This window comes from Styela clava, chromosome 1, assembly GCF_964204865.1.
Source record: "Styela clava chromosome 1, kaStyClav1.hap1.2, whole genome shotgun sequence".
Taxonomy (NCBI): Eukaryota; Metazoa; Chordata; class Ascidiacea; order Stolidobranchia; family Styelidae; genus Styela; species Styela clava.
Window position 1 is genome coordinate 6,783,003 of NC_135250.1, and position 21,848 is coordinate 6,804,850.

General features: G+C 34.7%; 1 protein-coding gene across 2 annotated transcripts in view; it reads right to left on the bottom strand.

The window, feature by feature from the left end:
* Window positions 1-21,848, bottom strand: part of LOC120348568 (uncharacterized) — a 76,397-nt gene that overhangs the window by 33,273 nt on the left and 21,276 nt on the right. For both annotated transcript variants that reach the window (XM_078117541.1, XM_078117540.1), the window contains exons 32-62: window positions 21,527-21,682; window positions 20,662-20,891; window positions 18,131-18,344; window positions 17,573-17,704; window positions 17,369-17,395; window positions 13,617-13,726; window positions 13,450-13,546; window positions 13,033-13,162; window positions 12,528-12,767; window positions 11,958-12,144; window positions 11,349-11,538; window positions 10,961-11,080; window positions 10,463-10,596; window positions 10,021-10,155; window positions 9,123-9,274; window positions 8,350-8,549; window positions 7,986-8,123; window positions 7,612-7,740; window positions 7,188-7,312; window positions 6,337-6,565; window positions 5,679-5,782; window positions 4,935-5,070; window positions 4,081-4,302; window positions 2,987-3,319; window positions 2,264-2,458; window positions 1,961-2,112; window positions 1,734-1,822; window positions 1,516-1,633; window positions 1,244-1,370; window positions 669-807; window positions 64-200 (exon numbers count right to left, since the gene is read on the bottom strand). In XM_078117541.1, the coding sequence (XP_077973667.1) occupies window positions 64-200; window positions 669-807; window positions 1,244-1,370; window positions 1,516-1,633; window positions 1,734-1,822; window positions 1,961-2,112; window positions 2,264-2,458; window positions 2,987-3,319; window positions 4,081-4,302; window positions 4,935-5,070; window positions 5,679-5,782; window positions 6,337-6,565; window positions 7,188-7,312; window positions 7,612-7,740; window positions 7,986-8,123; window positions 8,350-8,549; window positions 9,123-9,274; window positions 10,021-10,155; window positions 10,463-10,596; window positions 10,961-11,080; window positions 11,349-11,538; window positions 11,958-12,144; window positions 12,528-12,767; window positions 13,033-13,162; window positions 13,450-13,546; window positions 13,617-13,726; window positions 17,369-17,395; window positions 17,573-17,704; window positions 18,131-18,344; window positions 20,662-20,891; window positions 21,527-21,682 (4,827 nt within the window). The remainder of the gene's footprint in view (window positions 1-63; window positions 201-668; window positions 808-1,243; window positions 1,371-1,515; window positions 1,634-1,733; window positions 1,823-1,960; window positions 2,113-2,263; window positions 2,459-2,986; window positions 3,320-4,080; window positions 4,303-4,934; window positions 5,071-5,678; window positions 5,783-6,336; window positions 6,566-7,187; window positions 7,313-7,611; window positions 7,741-7,985; window positions 8,124-8,349; window positions 8,550-9,122; window positions 9,275-10,020; window positions 10,156-10,462; window positions 10,597-10,960; window positions 11,081-11,348; window positions 11,539-11,957; window positions 12,145-12,527; window positions 12,768-13,032; window positions 13,163-13,449; window positions 13,547-13,616; window positions 13,727-17,368; window positions 17,396-17,572; window positions 17,705-18,130; window positions 18,345-20,661; window positions 20,892-21,526; window positions 21,683-21,848) is intronic.

Below are 21,848 nucleotides of genomic sequence, written 5' to 3' on the forward strand. Positions count from 1 at the left end.
ATTCTATGTAACTCTCACTTGGGTATGGAAATTAAAAATTATGAACATTAATAGTTATAATACCTCTAGAAATTTCCCATCTCGTGCCCCATAAACAAATCCTTGTCTATGTTGAATATTATGTTGCATGAAACTATGAAGTTGAGAAGCAGTTGAAGCTCGACTGAACACTAGACGTCGCAGAATACTGAATTGTTTGTCTGATAAAATTATAAAAATTATGTTATGTGGGGAAAGGTAACAATTTGAGGGCGGAGAAGTGTATCATACAGCCTGTGAAACCTAAATAGGTGGCCTATAACAGAACGCATATTCCATTGTTTTCAAATACTTTTTCTTATTTATGCTGATACTATCAGCATTTTTGACTCTGTATAACGCCACATTAAGATGAAATTTTGTTTGGAGAGACTTCAAAAGCATACTGTCATTAAAATTTAAATTACTGCCTCTTGAAAAAAAGGATGTTAAATATATAAGAGGGAGGTTCGAATTAGGACAAGTTCAACCTAATCAAGATTAGCTAATTATTCTTTATATAGTGAAAAAGCAGTTCAATGATTTGGTCCTCAGCTCCACTTCAATTTTACGTCTCACCCATTGCACGTTGTTCAGGGGATTGTATGCCGTCAAAAAAAAAGCGCCGGTAGAAGCAACCTTGGTCCTACCTTGAGTATCCAAAAAATCATTGACTAAAGCTGTTTTCCCGATTCCTGATTCGCCCACCACTAGAGTGTGCTTTCGAGCCATATGTGCAAAGTCAAGTAAACAACGAGTACGAATCGTATCGACAGTATCAACAAACACCTGAATATAACAAGAATGATATTTAAAAAACTCCATGTCCAAACTTTTACATGAATGCATGAAAATGTCTAAGCAGAGATGTTCATATCTGAAAAAGCTCGTAATGTTTTATTTATTGATATATATTATAGATTTTTATAAACATGAATATGAATGAAATGGTTTTCCATTGAGCTACATGAAATAGTAAAACCAGTCAAGGTTGGTTATCAGAGCAGAAAATTTTAGGATGTTAAGCTTTTTCAGTTTTCATCATTTATTGTCAATTAACAGAGAATATTAGAATTTGCTGCTGTTATAGAGATAGTCGAAAGTTAAGCATGTGTTTGAGGACCAATCCACAAAAAAACTTTAAAACCGGTCCATAGTGTGAAAAGAGTATTGAATCCCTGTTTTAAAGGACATAAATATATGTCTCAATAATTATCTTCCTCACCTCTCCAAGCATGTCGGTTGTCCCTGTATAAGTAGCTTCAGGAACCCTAGCCATCCAAGTATCCCATTCACCTGATTCATCAACATAATAATCAAATACTGAAATATCATGGTCGTAATCTGGCAACCTAGAAAAAAGAAATATGAATATTTACTTATATATCACACATCCAGCAACCAAGCTGAACTGCTATATAATTTAGTTGCCTACATGTGCATTCCTCTATCTCAAGTTGAATATAACAATATATTCCTACATTTGAAAAAACTTACGCAGATGACAATGTTCGAAGAAGATCACTGAATGTTTTAACAGTGTTTCCTTCCAGAAGTCCACCAAATGCCCAGACAAGACAAAACAAGTACAATCTCTCAATGTGAAGATCACCACCTGGAATTTTGAAAAAATTGTTCTTGTAGTATTTGTACTTCACGCCCAATAAATACAAGTATAAATTCATAAAAACCAAGAAATCTCCAAGATATCTTACCAATATGTTGCTGATGCTCATTCAGCATTTCACCCAGCAATGTAAGACATGTTGTCAACAATCCAACTTCACATACTGGAAGTTTTATCCTGGCAAAAATAAAAATAAAACAAATAGGAAACACAACAAAACCAAAATGATAATATTTATAAAAGAATTATTCTAATTCAAGCAAGACCTTTGTATAGGCATTGTCATTGTATAACAAAATTCACAATAAAATCTACCTTTTATCATGGAAAACAAAGTTACAGACACTGTCTAAAGTTTTGTCGAATGCTTTTTCTAGAACACGTTTTTCATCAGCGTTTCTTTGTTCGAGCCAAGCTTTTGCAAGAGGACGCCAACCAAGAACGTTTTTATCCAGATAGACCAATCCCTGTAAAAATAAAAGTACAGTTGGATATGATGAGTATTAAAACACAAGGTTTACAATTACCATGTATTACAATAGTGTTATGATGCTATTATTTTATCTATTCCTCCTCAAAAAGAGTACTAAAATTCAGTCATTAGTCCTAGTCACTCACCGTACGAGACAGCAATGACGGAGACGCATTCCTCAAATCAGTTGTCTCAAATACAACTCTCATATTATCCGTGAGATAGAGTCGATCTCCATTACTCAGTTGCATGACTTTCTGATCAGATAATGCACCGTTGAGACGATCAGCCCAAGAAGATACTAACGGACCATCAAGACAGAGCCACGTTGTACTTTGATTCTGCATAGAATAAATACATATGAATCATTAATAGGATGGAAATTTTGATAAATAAAATAAAACTAAAAATTTTCTTATTTCAAATATGAATATCCACAGTTAATCCTTGAGCAAAATCATAATACAAGAAACCTCTTATATGTTGACCTGAAATGTTGAATTGAATTATTTGATAATTTATTTATATGAATTATTTTGAACTCTGCCCAACACACAAGGCAAACACACAGAAGGAAAAAACTCCAAATGAGGAAATGGATATCTCACAGGTTCGACTGCTGTTAGAAATATGTGCGCAAAGATTTTTGACCATCCTTGCACTAGACTTGATGGTGGAGAGACATAACCGAACAGCGGTTACTTGAACCACCTTATGACACAGAGGAGTTGGGAAATCCTCTCGGACATAATTATCCCTGCGGGATTCAAACCTGCCAACAGTCAATCAGAACGTGCAATGGCAAGCGTATTCCTAACCACTGATTCAGAAGATATAGCCATGAAATTCCATATTTATTATTTACTTACCCTGTTAGCTTTTCTCCAAGCATAAGTTAAAATACCATCTGACCATTCACGAGAGTTATTGGTTTGTCCGAACATCAAAGAAAGGTCATCGACAGTCAATGGGTGAAGTTTTTGCAACTTATGGTTCGACATGCCGGGGCTGATTGTTCTCCCAGCCCCAGGATTGTGGGGTAATTTACACAAAGCATCGATAAGTACAGAAAGCATGACTGACTTCCCGCAACCTGCTGGTCCAGCTAAAACAACACCTTGTCTGGCTTCCGCTGTTTGGTATAACTGAGCAGCTTTAGATAACCAGTTTTGTCCAGGAATGAGTCCCCTTTCATTTGCAACCTAGTGGTAAATGATATAAATATTTTTTTTTAAATTAGCAAATTTCACAATCATATTTATTCTGTGGGAGAGGAAAGTTTTTCTAACAGCATTTATTTTATTCATTTCAAATATTAAATCAAACATTATCTGATAGCATTTCTGTGGCAAGAATAAGCAAGCACAAATAAAGCCCTAGGCACATTGAAGGTCATTTCTAACTCTTCAGTACTGTTTTCCATTTTTGTTGAGGAATTGAGACCTCGATTTGAGTAAATGTGTAAAAATTTATTCTAGATATAAATCAAGTTTGGGCATAGGAATAAATTGGGGCAATTATCTTCAATAATCGGGCACTTCTTACTATGAATTTCATGTCATATATTTTCATGACATAATTTTATATCTATTCAGCTTATATATGAAAATAATATCCAATCCTATTTGTCTATTATACATTGCTCAGAGCATTGTACCTCCGCTTTTGCCCTAGAAAGCTCATTCATAAAAGCAAAAGCTATAGATGCCATACACAATATTGGGCACTCCGGTAATTTTTTTACCAAGATGACGAACAACCTGAACAACCCTAACATGGTACACATACTATGTTCAGGTTGTGCGCCATCTTGGTATGAATACTTCGGGAGCATCCAATATTGTATGATGCTCTTCTGCAGGATCCAAATGCAAAAGTTTTATATAGAATTAGAAATAAGTGCCTATTTATTGCCTTGTTCTGGGCGAAAGTATGAAGAAAAAAGAAAAAAAGTTGAACTGACATGTGTTAAAACTGGTTCCAAAATCTGTTCTTTTTTGCGAGAGCTTGCAGGACCAAAAGACAATTGTGTTTGAATCGGAGTTATTGAGTGACTTCCGGTAGCGGACATTGCACCAAGCAATTCTTTCACCATCGGAATTCCACTGAAAGTGTCTTTCAAGATAAAGTGAAAAACCACTGTATCAGATGGAGATAATCCTGGTGATATGGTCTCAATGATAGCCTGAAATAAGAAAACAAAAAATGAACAATCAACAATACCAAACTGAATACTTTTAAAATAATAGTTTAATAGGATTTGAATTTAAAAATTCTATGAATTCATGTTACATAAATTTACTTTTTGACAAAAATCATGATGATATTTATGTGCCAAGGCTGTAACACTGAATTTAATGATTTGTAAAAATAGAATATTTGAAAAAATTATAAATTTTCACAGAAACCCATTTGTATTCAAATAATATTTTTGAATTTTACAATACAATCTAAATTGATTCTGATGTTGACTGCCCTAACTGGATATATATTTTGGGACAAAATTTTTATTTCAGATAATTTTCAAATATAAAAACAAATATGACAAGATAACTGAGAAAATGAAACTTCTATAAAAAATGAAACATTAATTTAGATAAGCTGCATTCGTGAAAAGTGCTCCTTTATTGCATATTGCGTTTGTTGTCAATTTTAGCCTGAACTGAATTCTTTGGGCATCATGATATAGAAATGAACAGTCTATGTTGACTAGTTGTTTTGATGAGAACCCCTATATTTCTGTTATAATCTGTTAGTTAAAATCTAGTCGAAAAAGTGTAAATATTTCCAAATTCTACATCTTAATAAAAAGTTTACCTGAGCAACAAGTCCGTGGTCAATTTTAGCCTGGCCTGTTAATGTATTCGGCATATTAGTCTTTTTTCCAATCAATTTATCAGAAACAGCTGCTTGAGGTCGGCTCGGCACAGCTACTACAGGTGACGGTGGTTGTCTAGAAGTGTTCAAATAGGTTGTTGTTGTATGTTAGTACGTATTATAAATCAAATTCTCAAAAACATACTAAAAAAAATGATTACTGTGTGAAAAACTGGAGCTTTTTATTAAAAAGAATTTTTTCAAAGCCTACTCATTTAAAAGTAAAGGAGACTCTTTTTTGAGCAAGGTTACAGGCAATCACTGAAGTGCCGAGAGCTGAAGAAACTATATAGATTTATGGTGGTGCATTATCATGTCAGCATATATTACTTGACTTGAGATATATTACTTGATACACTTGAAGAAATTCACAAGAAAAACAGCTAAGAGGGAGTGACACAAATGAAGTTCTGGAAAAAAAATGTGCTCCTGTACATAGTCTGTGGGTATGAATCCTGTGAATTATTGATATTCTCCTGTCAACAAGATATTGTTCACCTAACTACTATAAGCTGTCGTCTGCTCTTTCACACATTTTTATTAGAATATGAAATGTTTACTTGCTTAGATATTCACATCCAACTTGAAGTAGCAAAATGACACAATGTCGCAATTGAGCATAAATTATACCCATCTTATAAACTTTCCTCTCATGGGAATAAGTACAATTCCTTATTCAAATACCTGACAGAAGTTTGACTGTTTGATCTTGACAATTTCTGTTGATCAATTTCAGTTCTTGAGCCTGTTACTGTATCAGATCGAGATATAGCTTCAGAACGTTCATCCTTTGAATAAAATAAAAAGTTGAATTAGATTTGAGATCAACTGAATACTTCTGTGGTATATTCACTTGTCTAACACAGATAGTCCCTGAACTCGTAATACAACTAAAATAAAAAAAAATCAGAAAAAAATTATGGCCTAACCCTAACCTGGTACACACACTACGGGAGTACCATCAGCTTGGGATTGCTTCTGCATATTGTGGCACGGTCTTTGAATAGGATAACAAATTTTCTCCAATCTTATAATATTTGTGTGTGAGCTACGTTCGGTACCCTTGTTACGCATTCATAATCAGTGTCACAGAGCGTCGAGCCATTGACTCGACTCGAGTTGGACTTGAGTCAACGTTTATCAAACACTCAAAGTTATGTGAGTTAACTGGTAACATTTCTCATACCCAACATGGACAGGTGACCTGATGAGGACCCACAGAGTACTATATGTTTGAGATGTTTTATCGTTTTCTCTCTCATAACATAAAAATAAACAAAACGCCTATTCAGAATGTTAGTATTCAGCTTAATTCAATGATAAATATGATTTAATCACATACCCTAGCTTTACGTTTCTGTGCTGCCAATGTCAAGGCAGAAAGCAATGACTGCAATGAGACTTCATGATGTTGAGATGAAGATCTAGGCAATTGTTGGTGTGACAATTCAACAAGTGTTTTCAGTCTATCTGCAAGAGCTTTAGGCGATCGTAGACCGAGTGCAGTACATTTTGCTTTCAATATTGCGCTCATATCTGGTTTGATAATAGACACTGTCCGATAAAGAGACCTAAGAATGAGTGAATAAAATGTAGAATGGTGTGTGTAATGGGCTGGTAAGCTTTCCTCAAACAGATACAAAGTCCTGTCCAGGTGGCGTCTTTTACAGGAAAAAAATTTAACTTTGTATTTGTGTAAGGCAACATTTCCAGCAACCCAGCCAGTAATCATTATTATATTTTCTCACCATCATGAAAATACGCTTTGCACAAACAATGAAAAAAAACATAAAAATGACACTTCAAGGTGAACGGGGGGACGCAAAAATCCAATACTGGTTAACAAGCAGCAAATTTTTATCATCTTGGGGGGGAAATGGGCTTTATATTTGCTGTAAATAGCAATACTCAATGTATGAGTACTTTCAATGCATAGTGAGGAAGAAATAGAGAGTTCTGAAATAAGCAAATGCAGGAATTTAATGAAAAAGGTTAGGAACCACTAGTGTAAGGTAATACCTATACCGTATTCTTATTGAATTATAAACTGTCCGAACTGTACAAAAGCGTAAAGTGCGAGTCGCTCAACACTGGCTAATGTAGTGACTCATTAAAAACGAACCCCTATTTTCCCAAGGTGCCAATTGGGAGGGCAATGAGAAAATTGAAGGTTCCCAGTCCTCTGAAAATTACCTGATCGCAGTTGGTAATGGTTTAAAATGTGGAGCTGATGGATTGTATGTGATGAACATAGCTGATCCTGGATTAACTAGATTGACTTGAGCATCATTGTCACCATAATTACTTGAATCTTGTCTCTGTAAAATACAAAAATTTATTTAATAATTGAATTATACTCATAAGATGATGGATGGGTACAAGCTTGATACAGATGTTCATTTTGGTTCATCAATCAACACAAAATGGATACATGAATAAAGCAACTTGAGGGAATACTAATAAAGCTAATATAAGAGTCAGATTAAGGCTTTTAAGGATATTAATATAATCCATTTAAATAAAATGTGGTCCAATTTTTAAAATTCTGTTAATTTGATCAGGCATAATCATATTCTTCTTATTGGTAATTAAATTATCACAAATATCTACAACAAACCTTGAAATCAATGATCTTCTGCATTGATGAAAAGATCTTGTAACTGAATTCTAAGATGACAGAAATACCACTAGGTGACAGTAGATGCACATCGTCAAGGCAACCCCAGCATCCATCAGCAGCTAGGCCCTGTGATAACAATTTTGTATATTTGTAGTTGGGATGTATCAGTGGTGATAGCGTTATACCTAATTGTGGGGATTTGCAGCGTCACCCTAACTGGTTTAAATTCTATACTAATTGCCCCCACCCAGGTTGAATTTTAGGGAGCATTCCATATACGACATTTTCAATGTGTGGAACTTTCTGAGAGATGTTTTTTATTACTGGGAATTTTGTAGGTTAAATTAAACTTTGAACTTCTGAATACGAACCTGTAGTATTTTTCCCAGTGATGTAGCATCAGTAGATCGTGTACAATTGATCATGAAAATATATTTTCCAAACAAACTTGCAAGACCCATAACAGTTTCTGTTTTTCCACTACTGGCATTGCCCACCACTGCAGAACCCTGAGAGGAAAAAAAAAGAAAATTGATCAATTAGGATAAGAAGAGGAAGAATTAAATTGAATAGAGCATGATTGGTAGAGGGAGTCGCAACAAATCAGTCTGGTAAAAGAACCACTTTGTGATGAGCCCATGAGAACCTTATCAAATAATTAGTAGCATCAATAGTTCTGCACAACCAAAGCCTTATTCAGAGTGATAAAGTGAAGCACAATATTAAAATACATACTTGACATTGAGCGAGTGCAATTGACATGCTGACGAAAGCTCTTTCTGTCGCAGGAGCAATCACTAGATTTGCAGATGACGATAAGCCGTAGAATTCGAGTCCGTAATGAAACTGGTTATCGAGTATATGAAGGTTATGTTCTTGGAATCCATCAACATCCTCAGAATAGAAACGAATACTTCGGCGCCATTCAAAATCACCTAATAAAATGGTGAAAAATTATTTCCTCACTGTTTTAACATTTCACAATGTACAATGTGGTAATTTTTTGAATAAATTTCCAATAACCCAGAATTTATGTACCGTAGGTAATTTCATAGGTCATACGGTAAGTCAATTTGGTATTCTAACAATTTGGTATTTTGTTAATACAAAACTGTGATTAATTTTGATTATATATGCAATATAAACGATTTTATACATATATATATATTTTACAGTAAAATCATGATGCATAATAATATAACATAAGTTTGGATTTCGCAAAAGGCTTAAAAATTTTACAGAAGAAAAAGCAAACTTTATTACGAACGATATTTCTAATTTTCTAGCGTAAAAACACCTTTTATAAGTATATTCAATTCAATAAGCCAAATTACCTTAGCTGAATCAGAAGATTCATATTCTTTATACAAAGACAAGAAAAAGCCTCATAAAAATGGATTTTGAAATCCATTCTGTATTGGCAGTCAGGCCTGATTTTAAACCAATGTTTACCTTCTCTTTATTATCTCTTTTGTGTGTTTGTTGTGAAATATAAAAAAAATTCTTACTTATGTCTCTCATTTTTCTTGAACCCATTCCGTCCAATGAATCTCGTAGATGGACGGAGTAATGAATTAAATTTTCCAATCTAGCACGATGCACTGGTAACATTGCTTCATCTCCACCCTTCCATGTTGTGCGATTGATGACTGTAGGTAGGCTGTAAATAAGAATGCAAGAATAAACTATAAATACAAAAATCATGCTGTGGTTGTTGTCATCACAGGATAGGATTTTCCTGATCAACCAGTGGGGAGGAAAACTGATAAGATGACATTACGCCAATCGTCTGGTTACCAGTCTGTCTGTTATCGTCTGGTCCATGTCTGGTATGGGAATAGAGATTGCTCATTACTAAAGGAGTCGTTTATAGCATTTGCAGAATGTCATGATTTTGGGAGATGAATTGAAAACATAGTTTTAATACACCCTTGTCAGAAAAATTGACCCTGTTTATAATGTTGAACTTTGAAAAAGTATCAAGAAAATTTTTCATGATTGAAAATGCCCTTGTTCATGATGAATTTAAACTCTAAAACAATACAAAATGGAAATTTATGCTTTGGTGCTACATTCCCCCTAAGAGCTAAGGTTAAAATATTTTTTACATAGTCGATGAGATAGCCGTGTATCACAAGATTGCTGTCGACCTAGCTGTTACAAGGTATTCCACACACACAACTAATGGTCAGTTATGACTTTTTACAACAACCATATCAATGCATCTGAAACTTGGAAACAAAAACGGGACAGCTATTTTGATATGATGACCAAAACTAGATAAGAATCTGTGGTGACTGTATTAATAGGTCAGCAATCCTTTCCCCTAAATAAAATCTGTTACAGGACTCATAATAAAATTTCTGTTTTCGCCAGGGTGTGATCTAGATATCTTGTCATACTTACCGAGATATCATCACAGAAAATTTTTTGCTTGCATTTTGCATTGCTTTTCTTTCCCATTTCAACTCAGCAATTCCTGCTTCACATTCACGAGTCCATAGGTATAGTAATGCCAATTTTCCAACTTGTATAGGGTATCTAGAATTGAAAAGCATCAAATGCTATAATGTTGAAAAAATAGATTTTTTTAAGATTTTTCACTCCAATAAAGACTCAGTTAAAAGCAGTCCTGATAGGGAAAAATCTGTAATTATGGAAGAAATCGGAATCTGTTTGAGAAACCATATACTAGGTCATTACGCCCACTGGAGGTCCACATTCAAAGTTCAGAATTCATTTTAAACTATTCATTTCATTTCAACTTCCTTTTCATAAATTTATAATTAATGAAAATGTCCAATTTTGAAATATGCTTTAAGACTAGAATTGACATAATTTGGCATACTTGAGCACAATTTCTTCTAGTGGAGTATTTGCATCAATATCAGCAATTGCTTTTGTGATATTAGAATGTAACGAGCGTCGTACAGAATCCTGCAAGTTTTGAAGCCATAATTCTGCTCCTTCAAAAAGACTGATCTAAAAAATGAATATTATTTTATTCAAAAGGTAGTTTTTTTGTTTAAATCTTGCTGTATGGAAGACTATCTGAAAGTACCGTACTAGATTGGATGAAACATTTTTTGGTTTTCGTGAAGCCTATCCAATTTACAACATTGTAGGTAAGATATATAATAGACTCCTCCAAGCAAAAATGAAGATCATAGTAACTTTCCCCACCAATATTAACAACAGTATGTGTATGTTAACACACTTTGTGCGAGGGCTAACTTGAAAATGTTAGTACCTCAATTGCTACCTATATTATGTCTTTTTAATGAATACCTCATCATCTTAAAATTGCAAAAATTAATTTGAAAAAACGAGTACTACAGAACAATACCTCTTCATCTAAGTTCAAAATTTCACCATCCGCTGCAAGCACTGCAGTTGCATGCAAAACATCAGCAGGTTCTTCTGCATAACTTGCAGAAAAATGTAAGCTGTCAGATGATTTCATCCTCTGTAAAATCAGTCAACAAAGGATGATAAAAAAGTAAAAGATGATGACCTATATAGTTGATAATTTTTATGACATGTGTTATATCTGCTCTGAACGAGACTCTGTATAAGCAGTCTCTAGGATATGGAAACCCTTTTTTGGGAAGAACTGGGATTTCTCGTACACTCATTACATATTTTATTGTGGGCAACATCGAGTGTTAAGTTGAGAACATATGCAGCCGCGGGACCTAGACTGTATAAAGTGGGTAAATACATTCCATACTTACCGATTTAAATCTTACTCCTGACGCTCTGTGATGAGCATCTTCATTTCGACGCTGAGTTTCTGGATTATGTTGAAGAACGGGGGACGAATCTGGTGTGGGAGTGTTGCGTAAAGATTTCATTGAACTAACAGTCTCAGACCAACTCCCAGTTTTCTCAGTTTTAATATCAGCAATGCTCGCAAAAATCGATCTGTAAAATATGATCATTTTTTATGATCTCAATCATGGATGAAATCATATACAGTAATTTGTTTAGAAATGGTCAACCAATGTTGGAGGAGTTAGTCTTTGCATCTTTAACTATGGGTCATGATTATGTCATGTCAGGCATGAAAGGGGGACTCTTTACTCTCATGAGTTAGTTGCGATATTTCTCCAGCCAAAACTAACTAAGAAATCATCCTATTTTGACACAGCCTTGCCAATGGAATAACTATTTTCCAATAAAATTGACTATCTAATAATAGCAAAAGTATGAAAATTATTTCTTAATGTAATGATTCAATAATGTTGAAGCATAATATGATCACAGCCATGATCAATGAATAATGATAACAAATTTTTGTCATGACAGTACAGCAATATCAAAATATAGAAATGCTTTCCTACCTCAAATGTGTTCGGACGGATTCCAAATCATTAGGTCGAGACAATACTGCCAGTAGAACGGAGTCAGTGAGGAAATGGAATCGTGGAAACACTGCTCGTTTTTTGTCAAGATATTGAGTCAAACTTTTGAAGCAGATTTCTAATTCTTCTTGCATATGACGAAGAACAACATCTTTTGGAACTTCACCTGTTTTGAAGAAACAAATTATCAAAAATTAGTTTGAGCAAGTCTTGCATCACAGGTTAAAATCTTGGGTTCAAATCCAATGCCCAAAAACTCACCCATAGTGTAAAAAATTAGGAGGCCAATGCGGTACCGGATTAATTTCATTCCATCCCTACTAGGAACCGTTACATGTCATGAACTATTTCGTGATAAATTCATCTTGAATAACTTTCACTTTATTGATAAGATTACAGCTATTTTTATCTCATTGTTACTAAAATTCTCGATTATTGAGAATTTTTGTACTGTATTTTTCCAAAAATTAGGTTTTCACTTCCTAATTATTTCTGTGACAGTGACGATTATTCATGATCCCATATTTGAAAATAAAAGTAAATACTCACCCCCATAACAACATTGCAGAATATTCCTTGTATCATAGGCTCTTCTCATCAGTTTTACATAACTTTTATCAACCATAGAAAATCTTTTTGCTTCTTGAGGGAGTTCTTTCGCTGTGGCATGGTCTGAGAACACAGCTTCTAATTCTTGCCAGAGATCTTGCGTTTCCAGCCACGTATCGAGAACTTCACTGACACCTTTAAGTTTTTCAGCCCACGATGCAGCTTCTTCTCTAAGCGGCCCTATTGAACATATTGTTTTTTTTTAATATCTTCCAAATGTTGGACTAAATACACTAGGATTGCTAGTTCTCCGAAAAGACGATCTCTTGCGCAGATGGTCATATTGACCAACTCCAACCCAAATTTGTTTGATTCAAATTGCCAATATTTTACTCGATATTCTTCATTTTTTAATATTTTTAATATTTATAGGCAGAATATTATAGTAACTTAACGGTAGCAAACAATAATATTCTGGAGGTACAAGCAAAATTGTGTAATTTACCAATATGCTTTGAGGTCAGCATAGTGGCCAACAATGCTTGAGCATCTTCAAGAAGTTCTAAAAGCCTTTCTGAATCTTCTTTAACCAACAACACAGGTCCTCTTCTCTTGTAGTTTTCAAAGCTCAGAACCTATAAAAGTAATGATTTAAAAATATTAATGTCACTATTTCTATTATCAAAACATAGTAAATTCTAATCAGTTCATTTTCGGAAAGACCAATTGGGCCGATGATTATTCTTTGTGGGCAAAGAATGCCACTATTTGATAAGGTATAACTTTGTTTGCATATTATAAATAAAAGCACATTGGTCTGTTCTAAATCAAGTTTCTAAAATCATGCCAGATCGACTCTTGTTCAATAATCTTGTACACAACCACACTGAGTCAAGAATAATTTGAGATAATTTATACATGCCTGTTCAGTCCATTCTTCTTCAATTCCTCTCATTTTTACTTCAAGTTCAAGTTCTTTGTTTGCAGCATTGCATATCTGCTCAATTTCAGCACTGTGTCTAAATATAAAAAAAAGTGGACTCAGCAAAGACCCTTGAGGCATACCATTATTTTTATATTTTATCTTACTCAAGAAGTCCAATGTCCAACAAATGTCCCATTTTAAAGATGTTTGATTCAAGTTGGAATTTACTGAAGGTGACAGACATAACTTGAAGCCAATGACGGTTTCGTATTTTCTGTAATTATGATAAAAAATGATGAAAATACCAAAAAGTTTAATCACAATGTGTATACCTATATCAGAGGTGGGCAGCCCCTGGTACCAAGTTTGGCACGCAAGCTCATTTATTTGGCACGTGAGCAAAGTCTCGGAAACGAGATCATTCTTTTTCGGATAAAAAGTTTCAAGACTTTGAAATATCTGGTGAAACTAGGTGTTCGTTTATTTATTATCGTTTGTTAACAATCCGTTATTTATTTAAACTCCTTCTGTCCTTTCATGACATATGGCTACAAGGAAATATATTATTACGTCAGAAATGGGCGAGTTCTCGAAAAATTTTGTCAAGAAGAGCGCAGCATTCATTTGGCAACATTCTCACGTAATATAGTTTGTCTGTGCCCCCCTTTTCTTCATTCCTGCTTAATTTATGAAGTTGCACAGCTCATGTTGGTTAGGGTTACTTGCTAACTTACTGTTATAAATTGATTTCGAGAGAACGATAAGCGATTAGAAAAGGGAATACAAGAGAGAAGTGCAGATAACGAACTATTGCGTGATTGGGATACCACTCCCAAAAATTTTTCGTGTCATAAAAACTCGTCAACTGCATTACTTTACATATTTTCATCTACATATGCTTGTGATTTTCTGTTCTCAGTTATGAAAGATGAAACCAGTAGTTCAAGTATTTCTCTGAAAGTTACAAAATATAAACCCAATGTAAAATCTCCATCAGCTGTAATGTAGCAGCAGAAGTCTCACTGATATAAAATAAGGAAATCTATTTGTCGGACTGATATTTTACCGAATAGTGGATCTGTCTGTACGTTTTTAAAAGGTTTATTATTGTGTATCTTTGCTTTGAAATTGGCAAAGCATTGCTTTTAATTTTGGTGGGCACGTGAAAGAATTTTGTTGGTAAATTTAGCCGATTTTGGCACGCGAGCCGTAAAAGGTTGCCCCCACCTGACCTATATACAGGGTTGCCATATCGTGCTTATTTCTAAGATTTGTGCTTATTTTCTAGCCCGCGTCTTATAAAGTAACGATGTGCTTATTTCTAAGAGAAGTGCTCATTTTTGAGTCGCGTGCTTATTTGGTCTTGGAAACGTGGATAACCAGTTCTTGTTTTGCGTACAAAGCTTGCGTGGAAACGAGGGACAAACTTTTTCTGTCAACCGTGGGGTTTGCGGTATTTCCAGGCAAACTATGACACACACAATAGTTGCTGCTAGTTTTCAGGAATACTGTTTTTAGGGACAAACTGCAATTTAGAGTAAGCGTAACTATGAGTTCTGTTTCGAACATGAAAAGAAATTTTCTATTAACTACTGCTAGTGCGACATCGAGAAAGGTGGAAAACAGTAGGTGCCCACAATACTACCACAAAACACAAGAAGTATTGCGGGAAACCAAAATATGAAGACTTTAGATCAGAGGTCGGCCACCTGCGGGCCATATCCGGCACGCGGAGTAAAATAATTCGGCCCACAGTGTTTCACTTAAACCTACGGATCGTTATTATATATGTTATTCTTGTTCTTCATTAATAATTCGTTTTCCCATCGTTATGAAAAAATCGCTTCTGTTTTCAATTACTTAACGAAAATAAAATTTTCCTCGCGAAGAACTATAAGATTAGTGATAGACATTTAGAAAATGTTCTAATTTTGGTTTTATTTAGGGTATCACCTAGTGTCGCACTAAATGTTATTTGTAAATATTTTGCATAGTAAGACGACCTGAGTCCACGAGTTGTCGCAGTGTTCGCTCGCTATTTGAAGTCTGAAATTTGAATTTCTATTCTGTATAAATAATGTGGTTCATCAGCCACCCGTTCAGTTTTTACCTTTCTTGAAAAAATATGTGCGACCCGCCAAGATTCGTAACACTTGGTTTTGGCCCGGGAGCGACAAAAGATTGCCGACCCTTGCCTTAGAGCAGTGTTTCCCAACCCGAGTCCGCGGTCTCAAATGAGTCCGCAGAGCCTTTAAATGAGTCCGCAACGAGTCAGAAATTCACTGCGGGCCGCAAACGTTTTTGCGAAACTTAATTAACTATCAGCCAAGTTGGGATTTGCGTTAGAGTTTACAAAAAAAAACATAAAAAGTCAGTTTATTCACATGACATTAATCGCGTCAATAATTACTGGTTACTGAGTAGGGCTGGGCATATATTCGAATATTCAACTATTAGAATAGCACATTTACGAATCGAAAATTTGATAACACGTGACGCGACAGGTCACTTGCGAGTCGCTTAAGCGATTGGATTTCACAACTCACTTGTGGATTTCCGACGAAAACAAGAGTCTGTACACGCTTCGATAGATTCGTAATAGGTGTTTCTCGCGAGTTCGAACAACGAGGCATAAATTATTTTTCTGGTAGGTGTAAATTGTGGCAACCCAAATTTTCTAAATTGAAGAGCGGTCCGCGAGCGATTAAAAACGCTTTTTTAGACATTGCAAATCGCAAAATTTCGGGTGCTACCATAGTACACGTACCAGGGCATTTTCCTTTAGGATTCTCTGCTTTACTGACTCCACTTTAGTAATGTCGCACAGTAGTAATGTCGAATTCACACAGATTTGTCGATTCACAAAGATACGAATCAAAACAAGATATACACTTTACCACGCATTTTTGCGTCCACGGATTGTCATGATATTTTCTGAGTAGTATTGCTCTCATTTCGTCAACACAACCGTATATAAAAAGAACCACACATGTGGATGGATTGAATATTTTATGCAACAGAAAAAATCATTGAAAAGTCGGCTCTTTAACGAGTGACGTATACGCGACTTACTTCAGAAGTTGTTCGCGAGAATTTCAAAGTGATGAAAATGTATTTTCGATTTACTAATATATATACTTTAAATATATTTTTAATAAATACTAAATTAACTTGGTATATTCTGGAAACTTATAGCAGATAGTATAATTTTTTCTAACAGCGATAACAAATTCACAAGATCGCAAAAAATATGTATCAAAGCTGAATATAATCAGGCAATATATTCTCTCATTATTATGTTCGCAGATGGCAGTGGAAATTTTTTAAAAAGTGAACTTTTATCTTATCGTAAGTCGACGCTACCGCAAGTTACCAAGATGAACACAAATAAATTAAAATAGAAAGACATTTCAAATTCTCGTCGTTGTCATGGATTGAATACTGTGCGACAGAAAAGTCCATTATATATATATACACCAAAAAAGTCGGCTCTTTTAACGAACGCGTAATTGCGGCGGATTTCCGATTTTGAAATACGTTAAATTTCTGTTGTGTTTGGTTTTATTGCTTCTTCACACAGAATACGGTTGCAATAAACGCACCTTGAGTCCGCAAAGGTTTTCGCCGGTGAGAAAATAGTCCGCGACCAAAAAGGTTGGGAAACGCTGCCTTAGAGATTGCGTGTGACAGTGTCTTTCCATAGCTTTTTGCGATTTTGGAACTGCGTACAACCACGTTTGAAGTGACTTCTAATGACAAAAAGTGGGAGACTCGTGTATGATCTCCTTCCTATTCTGCGTTTCTGCCGTTGTTAAGACGCCTCCCCTTGAAAAAAATAACATTTTGACGCCCGTGCTTATTTTTGGCACTGGGTAGATGGCAACCCTGCCTATATAGTAACTAAAAAACTACTAACCGGTATCATGATGTCTTTAAACTTTCCCTGCAAAACAAGGCAAAAATGTTAGATTATTCTCAAAACACTTTAGATTGAAAATTAAAATAAAAAATATTACAAATTTGAACGAAATGTACATTTCCAAATCTTCATATAATAAGAAACATCGGAATAGACTCATACTAGAATTAATATGATTCACCATCAAAGTAATTTAAATACCTTTTCAGCCAACCGATGCAAGAGTGGGAAAACATTCAAGTATGTTTTAATGCTTTTCTTCATTTCTGTGTATGCATCCCAATCCTTTAACTTGTCTGGAAGATTCAAACATTCATCCCAATGCCCACGAACCTTTGAAAATATAATATATAAATGGTTGTTTACAGTTGATTCATCAAAGGAGAGATTAAAAATTTTAGGATATGACCATGCAAAATGATATTCAAAGTATGATTGATGAGTTAAGCTAAAGTAATTTCACAAAACACATTAACTAGAATGAGATTTTGTAGTGTGCAACTGTATTAATATTATTATGATGGCTTCGCATGTGTTAACCAAGTGAATATACTCCCTGCCCATAGGTTCTAGTCCCTTTACACAACTTGATGTAAAGTAGTAAAAAAATTAGTAACCTCCATATTGGTACATACACTTTTGGAGCGCCAAATTTTGTGCTCTTTTCACGTTATACACATCTGAATAACATTTCTCAAAGTTGTATTGGGATATCTAACCAGTTCTACTTAGAAATTTCAAATCTGATCATTTGTTCACCTCAATATTTGCTGTATGCAAGCCTGCATTTTCCCAGAGTGTATCTCGGAATCTTCTATCAAAAGCAATGAACTTTTGAAACAATCCATATAACATCCCAAGAAGTTTGAGTTCTTCTCCAGTTTTGTCAAGTTCAGGAAAAGGTTTCGGAAGAATCCCAAAAAGTCGCTGGACAGAATCGAGCGTTTTTCTCTTTGCATCATAAAGAGTAAATCTAAACAAGAATACTCAAAATTAGTGCCAAAAGAATCACTAGTTTTAAAAGTACACTTTTGCATTAGCACAGTAGTGGAACACAAAAATTTTTGAAAATAAAATAAAAATGTAGAAATAAATTAGTTGTATTAATTGTAAAAACATGGTACGAAAGGTAAAAAAGTAAATGATTGCTGACATCAAACGAAATTTAATTTGTAATTTCTTAAGCATGTAGCTTCATGAAAAGAATATATAGAGAGAATCAGATAGTGAATACAATAAAAGCATCCCAAAAGCAACACATTGAATAAAACAATTCAGAAAAAGCGTATAAGAAATTACAACAGTGGTGTGCAATGCATGCAAAAATGTAAATGTGATGTGACATTGGGAAATATGTTCCCAATATTATAATTTCCTCGAAAATTCCTTATCTATTCATCAAAAATGTGCCGTTTAGCATGAACAATATTTCTTGAGTTTAGGAATGTAATTATGAACATTACATATATAACATTCCAAATTTCACTCATTGAAATTTTCCTTATAAATTTTTGATAAAATCCTAGGGGAGAGACGAATTATGAGATCATTTTAATCATCTGGTGAAACCAGGCCATCTCGTTTGGTTACCAGTCTATGTCGGATATGAGAATTAATGTGCATGTTCACACAAAAATTAGCAAGCAACAAAGGTGAATTGATTACAACCACACAAAAGAACATGTTGAATGTGATTCTGCATAAAATAATATAAATATTGTGTGTGTGTGTGCTAAGCAAAACTCTCAGGCAAACAATATGTGAAATAATAGGTGAGTGCAATAAGTGATTGTGCATGTGACAAATAACACACACAAACACACTTACGTTTTGTAATCTGCAAATAAATGTGATATTGTATTAAAATTAAAAAAATATATATATTTATGCCAGTAATTTTACCGTATATCATAAACAAGTTGAAAAAAAGATAAATTAAGGAATGTCCAAATAATTCAATTTTATTGAATACAAAAATATTTAAATTTGAAAATCCTTAAAATTAGAGTATTTAAAAAAAACATTGAGCTATGATTATGTGAAGTAAAAAATAATATTGAACTCATTGTACATAGACCTTAGAAAAGTTGGGTTCCCAATCATCACAAGACAGCAATATAAGTTTTATCAAGTACATCACTACTCTAGCTTTCGTTCCGCTACCCTATACCCATTTTTTCCACCCAAAGTTTTTGAATGATTTTTCATTAACCCTTTCCGTGCGGTGGGCACGTATACGTACCAACGACAAAAGTCGCTAGATTGCGGTGGGTACGTTAGTGTACTCCACTGTTTTATTTAGCAATCGGTCGAAACTGTCGGTCTAGTTTTTCCGGGTTTTAGTTTATTGATAAGAAGTCTTCTTCGAGATTACCATAAGCGACGGTAAATCTCGCTTTCGTTTACGACGGGAATTTTATTTGCGGCGGAACGAGGGAGTGTTTTTGAAATTTATGCAAATTCCGGTGTTTTTGGGGTGGTAATAGAAGACATATTATCCCTTCCATCTACCAAAGTATTTTGAGTTAGATCACGAAATTGCTACAGCAATATTATGCTATTGTTTGCAAACCACGAAGCGGTAACAGTAAAGGATTTAGCAATTATTTCTATTTTTTTATAACGGTTTGAAGTTTCAACTCCCAAGAAAAAAAAATGCCTTTTTTCTATCCGGTTTGTGACTCAGACCACCACTTTTGAAAAAAACTTTTTTTTTATTCGCCAATTGCAAGCTCTTTAAATAAGCTTTCCAACGAGCCATCAGTGGGCAGCAGAGGATCAATAGTTTTTCGTTAGTCGATCGATTAGTTGTGGGGGTACAAATGCATAAAATCGGCGTAGCAAATACGAATATTTACTAAAAAATAAAAATCGCATGGAAAGGGTTAAACATATATTCCATTTTTGGCCGCTTCAAAAGTATGTGTACCAATATGGAGTTAACTAATTTTGTTCAGCCACTCCACATCAAGTTGTGTAAAGGGACTGAAACGTATGGGCAGTGGGTATATTTACTTGGCTAACACAGACAGTTCCCGAACTCGTAATAGAACTAAGAAAGGGAAAATCGGAATAAAATTATGGCCTAATCCTAACTTGGTACACATATTACAGAAGTACCCATTTTTTGTCACCTCAGTATCATATCACTGAAAGCAACTTCCCTACCGTCAAAATACTTAAAAAGAATAAAAGAACGACAAGTTCTGAAAATTGTGCAAAGTTCAAATATACAATTTGTTTTGCATGTTCCTTGTAGTGCATTCCGCTTAAAACAGTATTCATCATACCTGTTCTGAAACTCTTGTAATCTTATTACTGCTTCTGCTGGGCGAACCCCTGGTATTGCAGGTCCTTGAGCATCAAATGCATTTCTGAATTGAATAACTTCAACAACAAATGTTTTCAATTGTTTATCAAGTTCTTGTTCAAAGGATGCACGACGTTCTTTCAATAAAGTATGACCAAGTCGATCAGCAAGTTGGACTAATTCACTCCAGTTTTGGCGAAGACTGTCCACCTGACGATAAGTAAAATTATGTTTGTTGTACAATTGTATTAGTAACACCTTGGGGGCAGTAAAAACAGTTAATAGGACGTTCAAATCTGCTCGGACTATCAACATTGACAAACATTAGGATGAGATTTTTGTATTTATGGCATGGCAGCCGATGAGACAGCTTATTCATATGGCAAACCACTGCCTCTCGTTTGATTCCTGTTCATGAAAATAATTAACCAGTTATTTGTTTCAGATGCATGAATTTGATGACCTATGACGATAAAGAGCCCCACAATCTTCTTGCACATAATTATCTCCCACAAGATTCGAACCTGCCAATCTGCACAGGGTAATCAGAGATGCGATGGATGGTAAGTGAATTCCTAAACTTAGCACGATAAACCAACCACCGAGCCTTCTCAAACAGTTATTCATTGATGCATCTTGCCTATATATGCCGACTTTTAATAAGGTTGTTTGACGAAGAATCCAATTTTTCACACACTTGGTGAAGCATGAATGAGACTCGGGCCTGATGTCTCTAACCCGCAATGCCAATATAGTTACCGGTAGGTCTGACATGCGAACCACTGGGAGCCAATCACATCCAATCAGCAAAAAAGTAGTCAGGTATAAACAGAGGCAACTATTACCTGTTGAAGTTCAGATCTTGCCAATCTCAAATCGTATTCTTTCAGTTTTTCATACATTTTTTCAATTGGTAGATAGACTCCATCGATTTTGTTTTCCATGTCATGGATTTCATCAATTAGACTTAATGTACCGTTGAGTTGGTCCAGAGTAATAACCTGGAATATTGTGGAATTGAATTAAAAAAATGATCAAAACACTCGAAGGATGGTATTCAAGCTTTTCAGCGTCATCACTTCTGTACTAAGTAGATTGCCTGGCTGATGACTGTATTTCTTTATAAGTAATCAAACGAAGCTCTTGTTCAGATAGGCTCAATTCTAT